The sequence below is a fragment of the Eutrigla gurnardus genome (assembly GCF_963514095.1).
Source record: "Eutrigla gurnardus genome assembly, chromosome: 4".
Taxonomy (NCBI): Eukaryota; Metazoa; Chordata; class Actinopteri; order Perciformes; family Triglidae; genus Eutrigla; species Eutrigla gurnardus.
This window is the reverse complement of record NC_139918.1, coordinates 25,714,452-25,731,263: the sequence shown is the minus strand read 5'-3', so window position 1 is coordinate 25,731,263 and position 16,812 is coordinate 25,714,452. Positions and strand designations below refer to the sequence as shown.

The 16,812-nt window shown below is 41.4% G+C and overlaps 2 protein-coding genes across 2 annotated transcripts; both read left to right on the top strand.

The window, feature by feature from the left end:
• The first annotated feature begins 8,130 nt into the window (after positions 1-8,130).
• On the top strand, positions 8,131-11,163 carry mrps14 (mitochondrial ribosomal protein S14). The gene is made up of 3 exons (XM_084007278.1): positions 8,131-8,219; positions 10,271-10,435; positions 10,587-11,163. Exons 1-3 carry the CDS (start codon positions 8,151-8,153, stop codon positions 10,767-10,769), a joined length of 417 nt encoding a protein of 138 aa, XP_083863404.1. The 5' UTR covers positions 8,131-8,150; the 3' UTR covers positions 10,770-11,163.
• A 648-nt stretch (positions 11,164-11,811) lies between these two features.
• Positions 11,812-16,231, top strand: cacybp (calcyclin binding protein). The gene is made up of 6 exons (XM_084007514.1): positions 11,812-11,945; positions 12,957-13,167; positions 13,260-13,356; positions 13,449-13,548; positions 14,111-14,205; positions 15,112-16,231. Exons 1-6 carry the CDS (start codon positions 11,928-11,930, stop codon positions 15,272-15,274), a joined length of 684 nt encoding a protein of 227 aa, XP_083863640.1. The 5' UTR covers positions 11,812-11,927; the 3' UTR covers positions 15,275-16,231.
• The last annotated feature ends 581 nt before the right edge of the window (positions 16,232-16,812 follow it).

Sequence of the window (16,812 nt, the reverse complement as noted above, 5' to 3'; positions counted from 1 at the left end):
TATCAGAGGGACTCTCCAGTCTTGAGGGTCAGAGGTCACCGACTGCTGCACATCTCTCTGTGCTCTCAAACAATCATTTTCAGTAACTGAAACCTGAACCTTCATTGCATCAAGTAAATACACAGAAAGTACGTTAGCTCTCCTCTTTGAACCGCCGGGTGTATTTGATAAACTGCGGTCAGAGGGACGGAAACGGCTCTGATTGGGTGTTTCCTCGTGGATCTGGGATCCGCTGATGGAGAGGGCTGATTCCATCTGACGGGGATCCGCTATGAGGGGTTGACAGACGGATCAGAATATCACGAAGGTATCCAACACATGAATTATGTTTGCTGGTCTGACTTATTATAAGGGCAGATTATCACAGTTTTCCATCATTAAGTCAAATCGTCGAAACATTTTTTCTTGTTGTTTATGTAGAAATGAAGAGATCGGACCGGGGGGAGGGGGGGGGGGGGGGGCTCCATGTTCCAGCCTGCATGTGAGTGTTTACACTCGGAGGCTGTTTTTATTTTGCGCCGCAGTAAACTGAACGTGTGCGACTTTGGCAGAGAGCAGATGAGATTAGAGGATGCGGTGGAGATAAAGCCGTTTAGGGGAAAAACAAACCAATGCCATATGGAGGTTTTTGGGGAGCGTGCTCCCTTTCAAAGCCCTGTGTGTGTGTGTGTGTGTGTGTGTGTGTGTGTGTGTGTGTGTGAGTGTGTGTGTGTGTGTGTGTGTGAGTGTGTGTGTGTGTGTGTGTGTGTGTGTGTGTGTGTGTGTGAGTGCGTGTGTGTGTGTGTGTGATCGGCTTCCTTTGATGCCGACCGCATTGTGCACATACAAACAAACACACTCTATACATTCTGGAAGATGTCTATAAGGTTCTATGTTTGTACACGGTGGTGAAGGCAACATGTGTGCATCCGATTTACAGAGATTATTTATTTTATTTCTATTTATTTTTTTGAGTCCCTCTGAGATCAAAAATCCCTTTTACAAGGGAGACCTGGCCAAGGCAGCAGCCATCTACAGGTAAATGGCCTCGTTTATATAACGCTTTTCTCCAAAGCGCTTTACAGGAATCACTGACATTCACCCATTCACTCACACATCCACACACCGACGGCGGAGTCAACCACGCGGGGCGACAGCCAGCTCGTCAGGAGCAATTGGGGTGAGGTGTCTTGCTCAGGGACACCAGGCACTCAGCTAGGAGGAGCCGGGGATCGAACCGGCAATCTTGCGGTTGCCAGCCAACCCGCTCTACCTCCTGAGCTAAACCCTACAGGGTTCCTACACCTATTACAAAGTCAATTTCAAGCACTTTTCAAGCATTTCAAGGTGCATTTTCATGCTTTTCCAGCACCTTATGTTTACAACACTATACTCAGTATTCAGTATACTTATTATTGCAGTGTTTTCAAGGATTTCCAGGACTCGTACGAACCCTGCATACAAAATAAAGGATATAAAACATGTATATGATTACAAATGAACAATAAAAAATTGTGACAGCTGTTCAAGCACCATGCAAGTAAAACCATTCCTCCCTCACTGCATTCTTTATGATACACTTAAGAAAACGCTAGTTTCAGTCAAAGTCTGTCAAAGCCGAGGAACAGATGGTAACTACTAGAGCTCGTACGGTAAAATAAAGGCGGTCTGACGACGATGACTCAAACCTGTGATGTCATCGATAGAGAACCCGTCTGCGTCACATCACAGCTTAACTTTTTTTTTATGAATACATAACTTTTCACATACAAAGAAAAAATGTGAATGAAGGCACTTAATTGGGCGTTTATATCCGCTGCAATTCGGGAAATGAAGCGCCGTCATAATGAGAATTGATGACTCCGTCCTCGCGTGCACATTAACGGAGGACTTAATTGGAGCAGACCAGGCGAGTCGAGCAGCAGTCTGACGGATGAGCTGCTGTCCACAGCTGTTCCAGAGCTTCCTGCACGGCCGGCTGATGTGGATACCAGATCCTGGAGGGGTCACGCTGTCGCCGTGGAGACCTGACCCCCCCGGGCCCTCTGACATGACTCGACACCGCTTGTGCTTTTTTTTTTTATTACATATAGCCAACATAAACAAGTTGCATGGTTCCAGCTAGAACCAGATGTTTGCCGTCGCTATGACAACAAGTGAAAGCTACTGCTAGCATCTTAACCGCCCCCGATCAATAAACACCCATAAGATGACAGTTTGTCCTCATATGAATAAAACCAACAATAAGCATCACCATCATCACCCTAACGAGGCGTTGTGACATGATGGGATGCACTAATTAGAAACATAAATGCATACATTCATGGGACGTTAGCTAGCATAGATGCTGGTAGTTGTAATTAACTCACAAATTTGCAACTTTTTCTTCCTCTTCCCTCCTCTCTCGGCCCTAAAACGCCGTCGCAGGAATCTGTGATTTCAGCTGACAGGGAAAAACAAACTGAAGATCCCCTTGGACTGATAGGCCGAGACCTTTTGGGGGTCTCCACTGGAGACTTGAGGGACACGATTATAGACAGTGACAGATGACAGATCACACGCCGATCACCGATCTTTCACACAGAGCCCTAAACTCGTTTCCTTCCCGTATTAACACAATTCAAACGTGGAAAAAGTGAAATGGATCAACACTCCCTCAAACTGAGAGAAAAAAGAGGACGTTTCAGCTTAATGGCACCAGGAGTTACCCTCCACCTGGATCTCTGGGGTCAAGGAAGATTTGTTTTCAAAGCTTGCCGCCTACACTTCCTAAAGCATTGGTGGTCCTGCAGCTAAGTATAATCACAGATGTGTCTGCACCCCCCCCCCCCCTGTCTACCCTCCAAAGTAGTCATTCAGATCTCATCTCTTAAGAGTCCTTCTGTTCTTCTCCTTGACAACAACATCAAGACCCCCCCATGAAATCATCTTTAATACGACTGAAGTGGAGAAAGAGAAAAAAAAAAAACACAAACTGACAAGCACTCATGTTTTTGTTTATGAGGTGATGCATCACACATTTTTATACCAACAAATAGTCCAGCAGCTCTTGAATGTGGAAAAAGGAAGATTTTTATAAAAATACATAAGTGAACGCAGCGTATCTACAGATGGGACGCATCATTTTTACTTGACCCAAAAGACTCAGTTACAAGTCTATATTGTGATTGATACTATGACGTGGTAATATATCTGCCAGGACCAGGAAATGATAAAAACAGATGCTTTGAGACCATCAGGCACACGACTGATGACCACACTACCACTTCAACAAATAATGCGTTTGATGGACACAATGTTAAAAATTAGGTATTGTATACGTCCTTTTTTTTAAAACATCATAAATTAGAAAGGGAAACTTAAGTTAGACGGATGTATTAAGTGGTTTCACTGTTGCACTCTGGGAAAAGAGGAAATCTAGGTCTAGGACACATGATGATAAGATATGTTATATTTCTAAATTGACTTCAGAATTATAATATAATGAATTAGAAGTATAAGTTCTTTCATCATACTTATTCTAAGTGGACCTGATTATACTATTAATTTCCCTCCAGTATCCATTCAATCAACTATTTAGAACTCGTAAAGTGCTGAGTCATCCCTCCAACAGGAGAAGCCGTGGTCGGTGTTTGTGATTAAGGATGCGAGGATACCTCCCTTACCAAGCCTCTCTCTCCCCTTTTATGTCTCTCTCCCTCCTCGGGGAATGCCAGATATTCAGAGGTCAGCACCCCTGAGTCAGTCGAGGTCACGGCCTCCTGCTAAATGAGCTGTATCTGCTTCAGATGGACACTGATTACTAAGTGGAGAAGGAGTTCCCACGCAGATGTGTCAGTGAAGGCATCGCAACGGCTTAAAGAGTGCTGATTCACCGCCCGACGCCCAGAGGAGCCAAAAGTACCGAAATACTATACTCAAGTAGAAGTACAGATACTTGTGTTCTCCGGTGAGAGTAGAAGTACAGATACTTGTGTTTTCTGGTGAGAGTAGAAGTACAGAACTTGTGTTCTCTGGTGAGAGTAGAAGTACAAAACTTGTGTTCTCGGGTGAGAGTAGAAGTACAGATACTTGTGTTCTCCGGTGAGAGTAGAAGTACAGATACTTGTGTTTTCTGGTGAGAGTAGAAGTACAGATACTTGTGTTCTCCGGTGAGAGTAGAAGTACAGATACTTGTGTTTTCTGGTGAGAGTAGAAGTACAGATACTTGTGTTCTCCGGTGAAAGTAGAAGTACAGAACTTGTGTTCTATGGTGAGAGTAGAAGTACAGATACTTGTGTTTTCTGGTGAGAGTAGAAGTACAGATACTTGTGTTCTCCAGGGAGAGTAGAAGTACAGATACTTTTGTTCTCCAGTGAGAGTAGAAGTACAGATACTTGTGTTCTCTGGTGAGAGTAGAAGTACAGATACTTGTGTTCTCCAGTGAGAGTAGAAGTACAGATACTTGTGTTCTATGGTGAGAGTAGAAGTACAGATACTTGTGTTTTCTGGTGAGAGTAGAAGTACAGATACTTGTGTTCTCCGGTGAGAGTAGAAGTACAGATACTTTTGTTCTCCAGTGAGAGTAGAAGTACAGATACTTGTGTTCTCTGGTGAGAGTAGAAGTACAGATACTTGTGTTCTCCGGTGAGAGTAGAAGTACAGATACTTGTGTTCTCCGGTGAGAGTAGAAGTACAGATACTTGTGTTCTCCAGTGAGAGTAGAAGTACAGATACTTGTGTTCTCCGGTGAGAGTAGAAGTACAGATACTTGTGTTCTCCGGTAAATCTGACGTCATATTAATGAGAAAAACATATTCGAATGCATTAAAACTTAAAAATAATGAGCCTGTTTTGAAAATGTGAGGAGTAGAAAGTACAGATGTTTGTTTGAAAATGTTAGGGAGTAAAAGTAAAAAGTTGTCTGAAAAATAAATACTCAAGTAAAGTACAAATACCTGAAATCTCCACTTAAGTACTTCCCACCTGCTGATACCTAAAGTCAATATGCACTAGATCACCAAATCATGTTTTTACAATATATGCAAAAACAAAATAAATACACTGCAGAGCCAACTTTCAGGGTATTTGTTAGCGTGTTTAGTAATAACGTGCTGCCGTCTCAGTTTCTCCCAAAGTCACACTTATGCAGCGATTCAAACCGGTTGCACGACCGAATGACTTTTCCACGTTAAAACATCCAGCCTGAATGGCTCACTTTGTGGACGATTTATTAAATCCCGTTAAATACTGTACCATGTGCTCGCTTCTTTTCATTTGGCAGCGAGGTTCGTCAGCGACGTCCGAACCAGAACAATGATCCAGTTGAAGGCCTGCGAGCCGAGGCTGCGTTTGTGACGTTTACGACATCTCGAGGAGGGGGAGAGTTATTTATTTTACCCGGTGAGGCAAGAAATACAGGAAATGTCTCAAGGTTCAGGTTTTTCCCCCTCGTTGCACCAGGTACTATATGCATCAGATCATGGTTTGAATGGAGTGGAATTTTTTTTTAAATGGGCTGTGATCACCACATGTATACACTTTATTCACATTTAGTGACTGTAATGTCAATTAATATTCATAACGTGTAAAATAGGCACACACGTCAAGAAATATTGTTTTTTAAAAAACGATAACACATTGAACGTATTTGTCCCAACCAGCGGAGTATTAAATAAAAGGAAATTGACTATCTACAGGAAGTTGGAATAATTTGCAAATGTCTTTTATAGCGCCAAACAAATGTGATGCATGAATTAATTTCCCCTGGGTGATTGGGACATCATGTAATCATTGCACCTGGTCAAACGTGATTACTGATGCATTTAAATAGGAATAAGCAGGAGGATTGACTGAAAACTAAATATAGGCACCAGTGTGTTAAGTTGTAGAATATCAGAATGATTGCCAGGCTACAAGACTTTACATTAGATGATTTTCAAAGAGGCATGACGCCTCGGTTTTCCGTGCCAATTTCCATCACATTATGGCCCGGTATAATATTATGTTATAGTATAGAAATATGAGGGGCATTTCACTTCGACAGTTGGAGTTGACGGCACTCAAAACTGGGTTTCCATCATTGGAAACCACAAGAGGAATGAAACACGCCGAGATGTGGTGCCGGACTCCGACCGCGGCCTTCAGCAGTCTAAACTCAGACCGCCGTCCCTCCCGGATGCCAGAGGTACGTTTTATTAATGTGTATTTTATGCTCCTGAATGGTAGTCTAATCATGTGGCCGTGATGTTAGGTCAGAAATGGGAAAAGCCCACCCACAGCAGATAGTTTATGGCTTACAAGTTGTATCTATAAAGACGGCGATCAGAGGTTTGGACTTGTTCACATATATATCACATATAAGTGTGTCCAGACAGCCAGACAGCCAGACAGCCAGACAGACAGACAGACAGACAGACAGATACTTTATTGATCCCGAGGGAAAGGATATGGTCTAACGCAGTAGACCAACGTGATTATTACACGTTTTCTTGAGTGCTCCTCTATGCGTTGCATAGTTGACGGTTTGATCAGAAAGACGTCTTGCTGTTGTTTTTTGAGTTCTGATGAAAAGAGTCTTTGAACTCCTCCAGCAGAGAGATGTATTTCTAGCCAACCAACACAAAAGCTTTACTGGCAGTCACCTGGCAGCGCTGCATTCATCATACAGTTTTTACAACATATGGAAACGTTAAAAAAAAAAAAGGTCACCTTTCAGATCCTCTCAAGCATTTGACATCTCTATGCCGTGGGCGTAACCGACATTACGGAGGGAATGATTTTGCCCTCCTGGTGATCTTGGAACGGCCACCGAGGAGTGTTTTGAAGGCGACTGGGGGCCGAACAGCAGTTTAACGATGCTGCACTGCTGCTGTCGAATGACAGCGCTGCTGTATTTTCAAGATCTCAAAAAACTGCACAAAGTATTTTTTTCTCCGTGCTTGACAACCATGTAATTGTGCAGTTACAATCATTTGAATCAATGTGTTGCCTATTCATATATGAGTTTCATGCATAGATACTTAATATTGTTTTGATTTGAATGGTTTTGGTGTTGTCGTATATTGCAAGGACCACTACCTGTTATGCAAGCTACATTGATGAACTTTGCCTCCTGTGATTTTCTTTGTTGATAACAGCCTGAACAGATTTCCCAGCCTCCCTCATCGCGTTGCTCTTTATAGAGGAAGCACTGCTGCAGTTTGTCATGTGTTAATATTTATCCAAGAACACATCCGCTCAAGGCTCCAATGTAATGGGGATTATTTAAGAAAATTTAAATGAAATCTGCAGCTCTTTTCTATAAAAATAGACTCTTTTCTTTCCCTGCTGAACCATAAAAGAAAACCAAAGTGGACTCTTTTATATGTGTACTTGTACAAGAGTTTGCTTGTTAGTGGCGTCAGGGGAGACACGAAACACATCTGGGCTTCAAAATATTAAAGAATAGGATATGAGTCAGACATGAGCTTTAGATTCAGCATCAAGGACCAGACTCCTTTGGTGGGTGATGAGAAAGAGACAGCTCGTGGAGCGACACTGCCACCTGTCGGTTCTTATGTAGTACTACAAGGGTCGAAATAATGCGAGTAACAAACTTTTGAGTTTGAGTCCTGCTGGTGAAAACGGGAAAAGGGTATAAAACTGGTATGTCATCACTAACATGTTACCTCAATAATAAACTTATAGTAATCACATAAAGAACCAGTTTTTTCCCCTGCAGTTGGTGTTAGGAGTTAAAATCACACTGGCTGAATCAGTTACTTCTTAAAACATTTTTTATAGACTTGCTTTTATGTGATGTAGCCTTTTTAATTTTAATTACATTAATTATTGTCTTTTTAGCTCATCATTTCTTGCTCTTTTGATGTGTATATATGTATATGTGTATGGATTTGTATGTGCTCTGCTTTGCTCTGTCAAAAGGTGTTTCATTAATAATGTTATTATTATTATAATAAATGTATTCACAGATGATATCCACATACTTGATTATCCATTACCTGAAATTTCGAACTGTAACGAAACAAAAAACATCGCATAAACTGAAGGAAACCTTGATTTGAAAAATATATGTAGGATACACAAAACTTGCACGTTTGTTACCATGTAATTTCCCCTCCAGGTCGATAGGGGGCGATATCTCCAGCGTGTTATCATCCTCCTGTGTACGTGTGTGTTAACCATTCAATATGTCCGCCCACAGGATAGCATGTTTGGGGTTGAATGCCCTTTACTCCAGCGTCTGCGCCCCAAAGCAGGTAACTTCTTACAACGCCGCATTTTATGGTTTTACGTGTTTGCGTAAACAAAGCGTCGCAAACATACGCGAGAAGGAGCGAGAAAGCAACGTATTAGCCCGCGTCGTTGCTAGCTTCCTGGCGTTAGCTTCGTAGCTAATGCTAACCGATCCGTTTACATTGCTGCTAAATGAATACACATCTGATATTTAACATGACAGCTGATAGACAATGGGAGCTGCTACTGTCTTAATGAATTAATGTCGACTCGTTTCTAAAGCTAACGGCTGTTAGCATCCTCACCAGTCTGCCTCTGTGATGTCAGTGTGTTGAAGGTGAGCTTCTGACGTCATCGACTCATTTATATTGTCTTAATTCAACAAAGTAATATATACCCTGTCAGTGAGAGCTGGAGCGTTGGTTTGGTCGTTTTTTGGGGACACAAGTTGGACTGGATGCGCATTTATCTATCATCACTCACTTTATGTCTCTGTTTATTTATTGTAGTCATATGTTTGTTTATTGTCCTCAATGTATGCACCTTAGTCACCAAGACAAATTCCTCGTTGGTGTTAAATCCTTCTTGTTAATAAATCTGTTTCTGATTCTAAAGAAATCAGAGGTCACTATAAGGCAGTGGCGAGCGGTGACCGTTTACTGTGGTCATGCTGAAGTGTCAATACCATGCGCGCCCGTGGGGGGGCATTATATTTTTTAATAAAAAATATAATATGGTTAGTGGAAACAGCTTGTAGTGATCACGTTGGTCCAGAGTACATTTGATCACTATAAGCGGTTGATTACTAAAACCGAATTGTTATTACAGTATTTCACTTATTTTTTTATGGAGAACATCATCTAAATGCCAGTTGTATAGTTTTTCAATGAGAAAAATTTAACGAAACGGTCGTCAGCGCGATCCTCTCGTCAGCTCCAAACTCACCCGTCTGCACCTCAATCACAGACCACAGCTGGTTTTCCGCACAGCATTTACAGTAACTCACTGACACGTCTCGTAGGCGCTGCTGCCGGTGTGTTTTTAAAACGAACTAGGCTAGTAGCGCCGCAGATTCCTCATTCCCCACCTTGTTTGACTGAGAGTGTTTCGAGATGGTTTTCATGAATGAACAGGCAATATGTCGCTGTCAGACCGGATCGTTTGACGGGAGGGGGGTCGGCTAGCTAGTTATTTATGTTTCTCATACGTGCTAGCTTGAAAGTGACGGACGGAATTCTTTGCAGTCTTTGTGATATTTACTTCAGGAGTAGGCCGACCACTTGAAATTATAGCTTTCTTTTCCTCAAAAGGTCTCCGCGAAAACGGCACTGAACGCAAAGCCTGAATATAATCAATATTTTCAGCCATTTTGACCAGGCTACACAATGAATGAACCACTGACAGTTTCCCGCTGAACAATTCAAACAAGTCATTTTTGCGCATGCGCGTTGGCAGATAAGCTGCTTCACTGACAGCTTTTTTGCCATTCAAAATGCTCATCTACAGTAAACACAGCCTTTAGCAGTAACTCTACTAGTCGGTGTCACAGTGCGCATGCGCGAAACAAGCTGTCAGCTTTCCAGCTTTTCGCAAGCAAAACGGGACAGATTAGGCACGGATTTAAGACCAAAACAGTAAAACTAAGGTATTGTATAATTGAACACACTGCCAGATTAATATTTTCAATTATTTTTATTGAAGGGCTTGGGCATGCACTGCATTTATAGCTTATTATGACCGCTCGCCCATGCTATAAGGGTTGTTTTTGTTCTGTTTTTGTTCTGTTCAGTCTATCAGCCGTAGGCCTACATAGAAATTGACCAATGGGGGCCAGTGCTCAGGAAGGCTCCCATTGGCTCGTACCCTCCATCCAATCCCCTCGCCTCCCCTCCTCCTCGTCATCCCACCTCGCTGAATCGTGGAACACTGAGGGGAGGGGGCGATGCTTTTTTCAAATCTGTCTCAGAGGCTCAACTGATTTTTTTTATCAATGAGATTCAGAGCACTGTATAAAACGGGTGGTACAGAGGTATATATGAGCTACCAATAAGGACTGCTGTAACGCTGTGTTCAGGCCCTGAGGAGCTGCTGGGGGGCGGTGGAGCAGGTGAGGGGTTACTACGTCGACTGGAGGATGCTGAGGGACGTCAAGAGAAGACGCATGGCGTTCGACTATGCCGATGAGAGGCTACGGATCAATGCGCTGAGGAAGAACACCATCCTACCCAAAGAGCTTCAGGTACGACACTATATATATATAAATATATACACACACACACACACACACACGTTTTGTGATCATTATGAAGGAGATGATTCTTTAAAACCAACATGCAAGGTGATGCCAAATTATTTAAAAATATATATTCTATTCCTGAAATCTGTTGCAGGAGGTGGCAGATAAAGAAATTGCATTGTTACCGAGGGACAGCTGTCCTGTGAGAATACGCAACAGGTGCGTGATGACTTCCAGGCCGCGTGGAGTGAAGCGGAGGTGGCGACTCAGCCGGATTGTTTTCCGTCACTTAGCCGACCACAACCAGATGTCTGGGATTCTGAGGGCAAGGTGGTGAATGGGGATCCATTGGATGCTGCAATCCGACTGGATGATGAAAAAACATCGTCTGTTTCCGTTGTTATTGTCAGAAGCAGGACATCATCATTCAATACAGACTTATTTTGCCTTTAAGTATCCGGAGTCTACAAAACCCAGGGATGGGGGTCATGTTTAAAGTGAATCCGGTGAGATTTCTCCAGCATATTTTGTATTCGCTGAGGAGGGCATGAAATTATCCATTCTGTAGATTATATTTGTCCCAGTCACTAAGATGCTTTTGTTTTCTTCTACAAAGAAATTACATAAGTACATAATATCTAAAGAGAACATAATATTGTGACTCATCAGAGGAGTAAATGTTCATGTTACTTGAGGAAATAAATGGATGAATAAATATTGTACATTCATAACCTTTTCACATGTCTTGGTTCATGTGTAGATTTCAGAATTGATACAAATTAGTCATGTGTTATCAGTATAAATATGGTCAAGAAAAAAACAAACATTTTTCTCTACCACCAGAAATGAGGTTTTTAAGTGTTGACTGACAAAGGAGTCACCTGAAATTAAAATGATGTGTCCTACATCTTCAGACTATGGTATAGACAATGCATTTTAAATTCCAATGACTTCTTTCAAATATACTGTGTGGCTGTATGTGGATGGTCCAAATATGTTTAAATAGAAGTGTTGTAAAGACTTGCATCTATTCTACTGAATTGAAAGAAAACACCCTGATTAAATTGAGTTGCCTGTTTGAGTCGTAAACTGCCCAAAACACACGAAGGGTTTTGATATACAATTCAAACAGACCTTTATTTAAATAAAATGTAATTGTAACAATATACACCTTGTTTGATCAAACACTGTAGTGTAAATATAGTAATTAAAAAGTGGGGCTAATTCATTCGTGAATGGCAAAAAAAGGTGCATCCAATTTTCTTTTTGTTTATTCAGTTTCATCTTTTTTAATCATCCGAAATAAAGAAAGAATAAAAAATATGTATCTTATACATGCAACCATCCGGTCCAGTAGGTGGCGGTAGAGCGCCCTCGGAGCCTGGCTCGCCCACCGCCGCTGATCAAAGAGTAAGAAGCAGAAACGGTAGTCGGTAGAAGTACTGCGGCAGCGGACACGAACGGAACCGAGGAAACCAAACCGATACAAGCCGAAATGGACCTGACCGAACAGGTAATCGGATTGTTTATATTCAGTTTAGTACATGTTTACTGGGGGTTGTATTGAATCAAGCCAACTAGCGCTATGCTACGTGATTCATCTAAAAGCAACGCTTCTTTAGCTAACGTTGATTCACTTCGCTAACCAGCAACGCGAATCTGTGGTTTAGAAGTACGTTCATCTACAGTCACGTAACGTTATTTGAACGCGTACTTTTAAGATAATTAGGAATAACGAGCTTCGGCGCTAGCTCGCATTAGTTGTGTTGTCGGTCAGCTAGCTCTCTGCTAGCCGGCTAGCCAGCTAGCTAGCTACACCGTCATCCGCGAATAGACGCTGTTGTAGAACGGAGAAGTCCCGCCTTTGTATTTCCGGCACATGGGACCTCAATATGATGCATGTATTCCTGTGGCGAGATCGAAATTATTGTCTGATCCCGTTTGAATTGTGCCATGAATTTCACATATGTTGTTTGTGCTTTTTAAAGATAATTTTTTCACGCAAAAAAACTACTATTTATCGCGAAGAAGTGATAACGGTAGTTTTCATAGAGCTGGAACTGAGTAAAATCTGTTTTTGTTTCGTTTAAAAAGTTATTATTTCAGGTGATACAGCGACATTTGATAAAATAAAAAAATAAAACTCCCCTGAGGATACCCCCAAACACGATCATACAGCGGATGGCTTGCTCTAAATAACTAAAATTATACCCAAAACATTTCACACGAAATTAAGTGTAATTGCACCAATGTTTAGGTTTACATACATACTTGAGATAAGTATAATAAAAACTTTGAGATATATATACCTGATGTGTTGAATAAGAATAATAATGTAACATATATCAATAATTGATCATGGTTTATCATGGTAGAGGAGTGAAAAATAGAGAGAAAACAATAATACAGGATACTAAAATACATTTTAAGAATGTATTTATCCTGTATGTATGTAGGGAGACATTACGATCCATGATCTTATAAGATGTATTTAATGAAGTAAAAAGGATTTGTGACATTACAGATCAACCAGCTGGAGGCAGATTTGGTGGAGCTGGGGTCGCTCGTGGAGAAGGCGGAGAGGAAAAGAGTGCAGGAGCTGCTGAAGCAGGAGCAGAAGAAGGTGGAGAAGGAGCTCGCAGTCAAACGACAACAGAAGGAGAAGCAAGCCAGGAGAGAGGCAGACCCATCTGCTGCGTCTAAAGGAGCATACACAGTCAAGATTAACAACTACGGTACGGTGTCATCTTCATCCATGAACAAGTAGAACAGTCGAGATCTAGAAGAGCTTTGAATACAATGTTCACGCCCTCTTGTCTCTATGCAGCATGGGACGAGTCAGAGAAGTTTGTCAAGATTTACCTTACACTGAAGGATGTGCACAAAATTCCATCGGAAAATGTGGAGGTCAATTTTACAGAACGGTACGGTAATGACACACACACACAAACAGTATATTAAGCATGCTTCACTTGCCATATAATTCATTTAATCTTGCTCATCTTCTCTTTTGCAGCTCATTTTCTGTGTTGGTAAAGGATCTCGATGGAAAAAACCATCAGATGACAATTCTCAACCTGTTGTCTCCGATTGATGAAAAGGACAGCTATAAAAAGGTGAATAAAGCCTCTTCCTCTCTTAAAGGATTATACTGTGTATGTTTCATTAATGGAAATATTTTTGCCTTAAATTAATATCTGAAGTTTGATCGTTCTGTTGCATCGCTTTACATTTGGATCGTTGACTTCCTTTTTTATTCTGTATTTCTTTGTCCAGCATCTAATGTTAAATTGTCTATGAGTACCTACAAAAGCATATTAATTATCATATGTTGTATTATTATTACTAGCACCTACTCTGGTACCATTTTGTCTGGAGCAGATAGTTTAATAGTGAGGTTTTCTATTGTGCACAGGGCAGAATGTAAAGATTCCCTGATTCACTACAGTGATTTATCACATGTTTAAGTATCCTGTAACGTTTCTCACAGATCCAGCATCGACAGACAAACATGGGCATCGAGTGGTCCCTTTTCTTGCCAACTGATGAATTTTACACGAGAGCTGACTTACATTTTTACTCTTTGTTCAGTCTGCTGATCTCTTGGAGAAAGCAGGGCAGCCGAGTCTTGTTGGTGTTTGAAAAAGGCCTGAAACCATCTCTCCCCCCTGTTGACAGATAAAAACAGACATGGTCCTGGTCATGTGCAAGAAGCAGACGCCAAAGAAGTGGGAGTGTCTAACAACGGTGGAAAAGCAGTCGAAGGACAAAGAGTAAGTTGAAATAAATGAGGAATGACGGTTAATTTTAGTTCAAGCAATTTGCACAAAGACGTGATTGTAAGTGGCGAGGCGAGTGCACGCTTCCAACAGATTCATTTGTACAAGGTGATTACAACCATCACGACTACAGACGATGCCAAAGTCGTCAGTAGCCGAGGACACAATGGGGCACGAGCAGCTGTTAGGCAAAAATAACCTTAATGACCGTCATTTCGTAATTATGAGAGACCTTGCCAGTATTCTCATCCATGCCTGGCCAATCACTCCTACCAGCACTCTGATAGAGTGCAGTGCCACATCCGTGCGCCAGGGGTCACTGTATTGTATGTAATGAAAAGGGTGGGGGCTGGACGTCCTTGAGAACGCTTTAATTTTGGTGTGGTGTTTTCAAGGTTTGAAATGTGTGTTCTATCTGATAGAACAGAGAAAAGAAGATCTCCATATTTGAGGGACTGAAAACAGCATTTTGTGACATTTCTGCATGAAAAATGACTTTTGATGATGAACAGATGATGGAAATAGTTGGTGATTATATTTCTGTGGATCTGTTAGTGGAATTAGTTTTCCTTTCATTTGTGGTCCTTCTGTAAAAAGCTGTCTCCAAACATCATGTTGGTTGTTTATAGGACAATAACATCTCATTTAATGTGATGAACAAGTGACATAATAAGTAGACTGAATACTGACCATTGGATTGATACAAATATGGAGTTTAGCTGGAAGGTGCTGGAAAAGCATGAAAATGCACCTTGAAATGCTTGAAAAGGGCTTGAATTTGACTTTGGAGAAGGTGAAGGAACCCTGAATGAAGCCTGGGTGAATACAATGGGGTGAGAATGAGAATCCCCAGCTATTCCCAGTCACACATACAGACTGTTATCCTGTCTTGCTCCACAGTAAACCCAGTGTGGAGGAGAACGCAGACCCCAGCGACGGCCTCATGACCATGCTGAAGAAGATTTACTCCGAGGGAGACGACGACATGAAGAGGACCATCAACAAAGCCTGGTCAGAGTCCCAGGAGAAGAAAGTTCGAGGAGAGGAGATGATGGACTTGTGAGCCACACACGCGTATGTCCACAGCAGGACCAAGTGAGACCGGGGACGCACCTGAACATGACTTGAATAGCAAATGTTATTGGGGTGAAGTATATAAAATCATATTTTCAACAACAAAAAAATCTGGAAATTCAAGTGTACCGCTCATAAATAAAGTTTGGGGATTAATGTGTAAGCCTTGGATGGCCTCGTTTTGGCCCTTTGAAATACAGCATACCTTTGTGCTGAAAGCCTTGGGACTTAATGCAGAAACCTTTCAATAAATTGCTTGTAAAATGCCTGTAGGTGTCCAGCAGATGGCGTTGTGACACGGCCAGAAACCACAGCTTTCCATTACTTAGTTTAACAGGTTAAAGGACCACAATGCAGTTTTGCTTTCTCTTTTGAGATGAATGTCAGTAATTATTAGTTTAAATTGGACCATCTTCCATTAAATATGCTCTATAAAGTCACCTCTTCTTATTGTTCATAATCACATGCAGCCAAAGTGAGCTGAAGATGTTTCCCAGTGTACATTTGCCAAAGTCATGCCCACATTCCTTTTTATGAAGACAAACCAGATGACATATTTTAATGTCATATCAGCATTTTTATTTGACTGTTTTGTCATTTCATCAAAAGGTGCAAAGAGATTCCTGCTCACGCATCAGTTCAGTGTGATAATAACCATTACTGCATAGGTCTGTGTTTGACATTTAATGTATTTGACCTGTTGCAACGCTTGGGAAACACTTTGTAATCCCCTTAATGTGACTGTTTCTGTCCCGTTATATTCACGTAGCGCTGTTGAAGTTGCCTGTTTCCCTCCAGCATTTCTGAATATCTAATAATGTTTGTTTTAAATATGCTGATGTTTTTTTTTTTTGTCTTACTTTGGCCTTTTGTCATAATCCCACATGTATCGTTGCCCAACATCAGGTTGTTCATGAAGTCCTCACAAATATATATCTTGAACGGAGTCCGCCTTGCTTCTGTTTGTCGTCTGGTTTCATATCCGGTCATAATGTTTTACTTGTCCTTTAAATCAAACATGATCATCCATCATGCTGCCTTCAAGAGTCACAATTTAGATTTGGCTTTACAGAGGTCTGCCTGTGCACAGAATATATGGTATTTTATTCCATGACTGTAATCTTTTAAGTATATACATAATAAACTGGGCAATGATTGACACTGACAAATTGTTTGTCAACGTGGTTCAGATTTGAACGGTTCCATGCCTGTCTAGATTTCACAGCCAGCCACAGCACAGCATAGACTAGTTTTAAATAATGTATATGATCAAAGTTTTGCAGTTTTCGAGCTGCGCGGTTTGTCCGCCAGGGGGCAGCAGCAGTGAGTAGTTCACATGGGTTTTTTCGGTGATTTCACACACAGAGAGATGGGAAATTCTACCCAGAATTTACTTAAAATTTGTGCTTTTGTTTTGTAGGATTCTGAAGAGATTTGAGGGAAAACCAAGTGCCTTGCAATTTTTTTTTTGCAATTTTTTCTACACTTGAGCTGTTTAACTCAAGTGAGGCAACAAGTGTGCAAATG

Coding starts and splice junctions, on each gene's coding strand:
- cacybp (XM_084007514.1), top strand. Junction 13,357..13,448: donor GAGGTCAATTTTACAGAACG/GTACGGTAATGA, acceptor TCTCTTTTGCAG/CTCATTTTCTGTGTTGGTAA. Junction 13,549..14,110: donor AAAAGGACAGCTATAAAAAG/GTGAATAAAGCC, acceptor CCCTGTTGACAG/ATAAAAACAGACATGGTCCT.
- mrps14 (XM_084007278.1), top strand. CDS start 8,151: ATGTCCGCCCACAGGATAGCATGTTTGGGGTTGAATGCCCTTTACTCC. Junction 8,220..10,270: donor GCGTCTGCGCCCCAAAGCAG/GTAACTTCTTAC, acceptor CGCTGTGTTCAG/GCCCTGAGGAGCTGCTGGGG. Junction 10,436..10,586: donor TCCTACCCAAAGAGCTTCAG/GTACGACACTAT, acceptor AATCTGTTGCAG/GAGGTGGCAGATAAAGAAAT.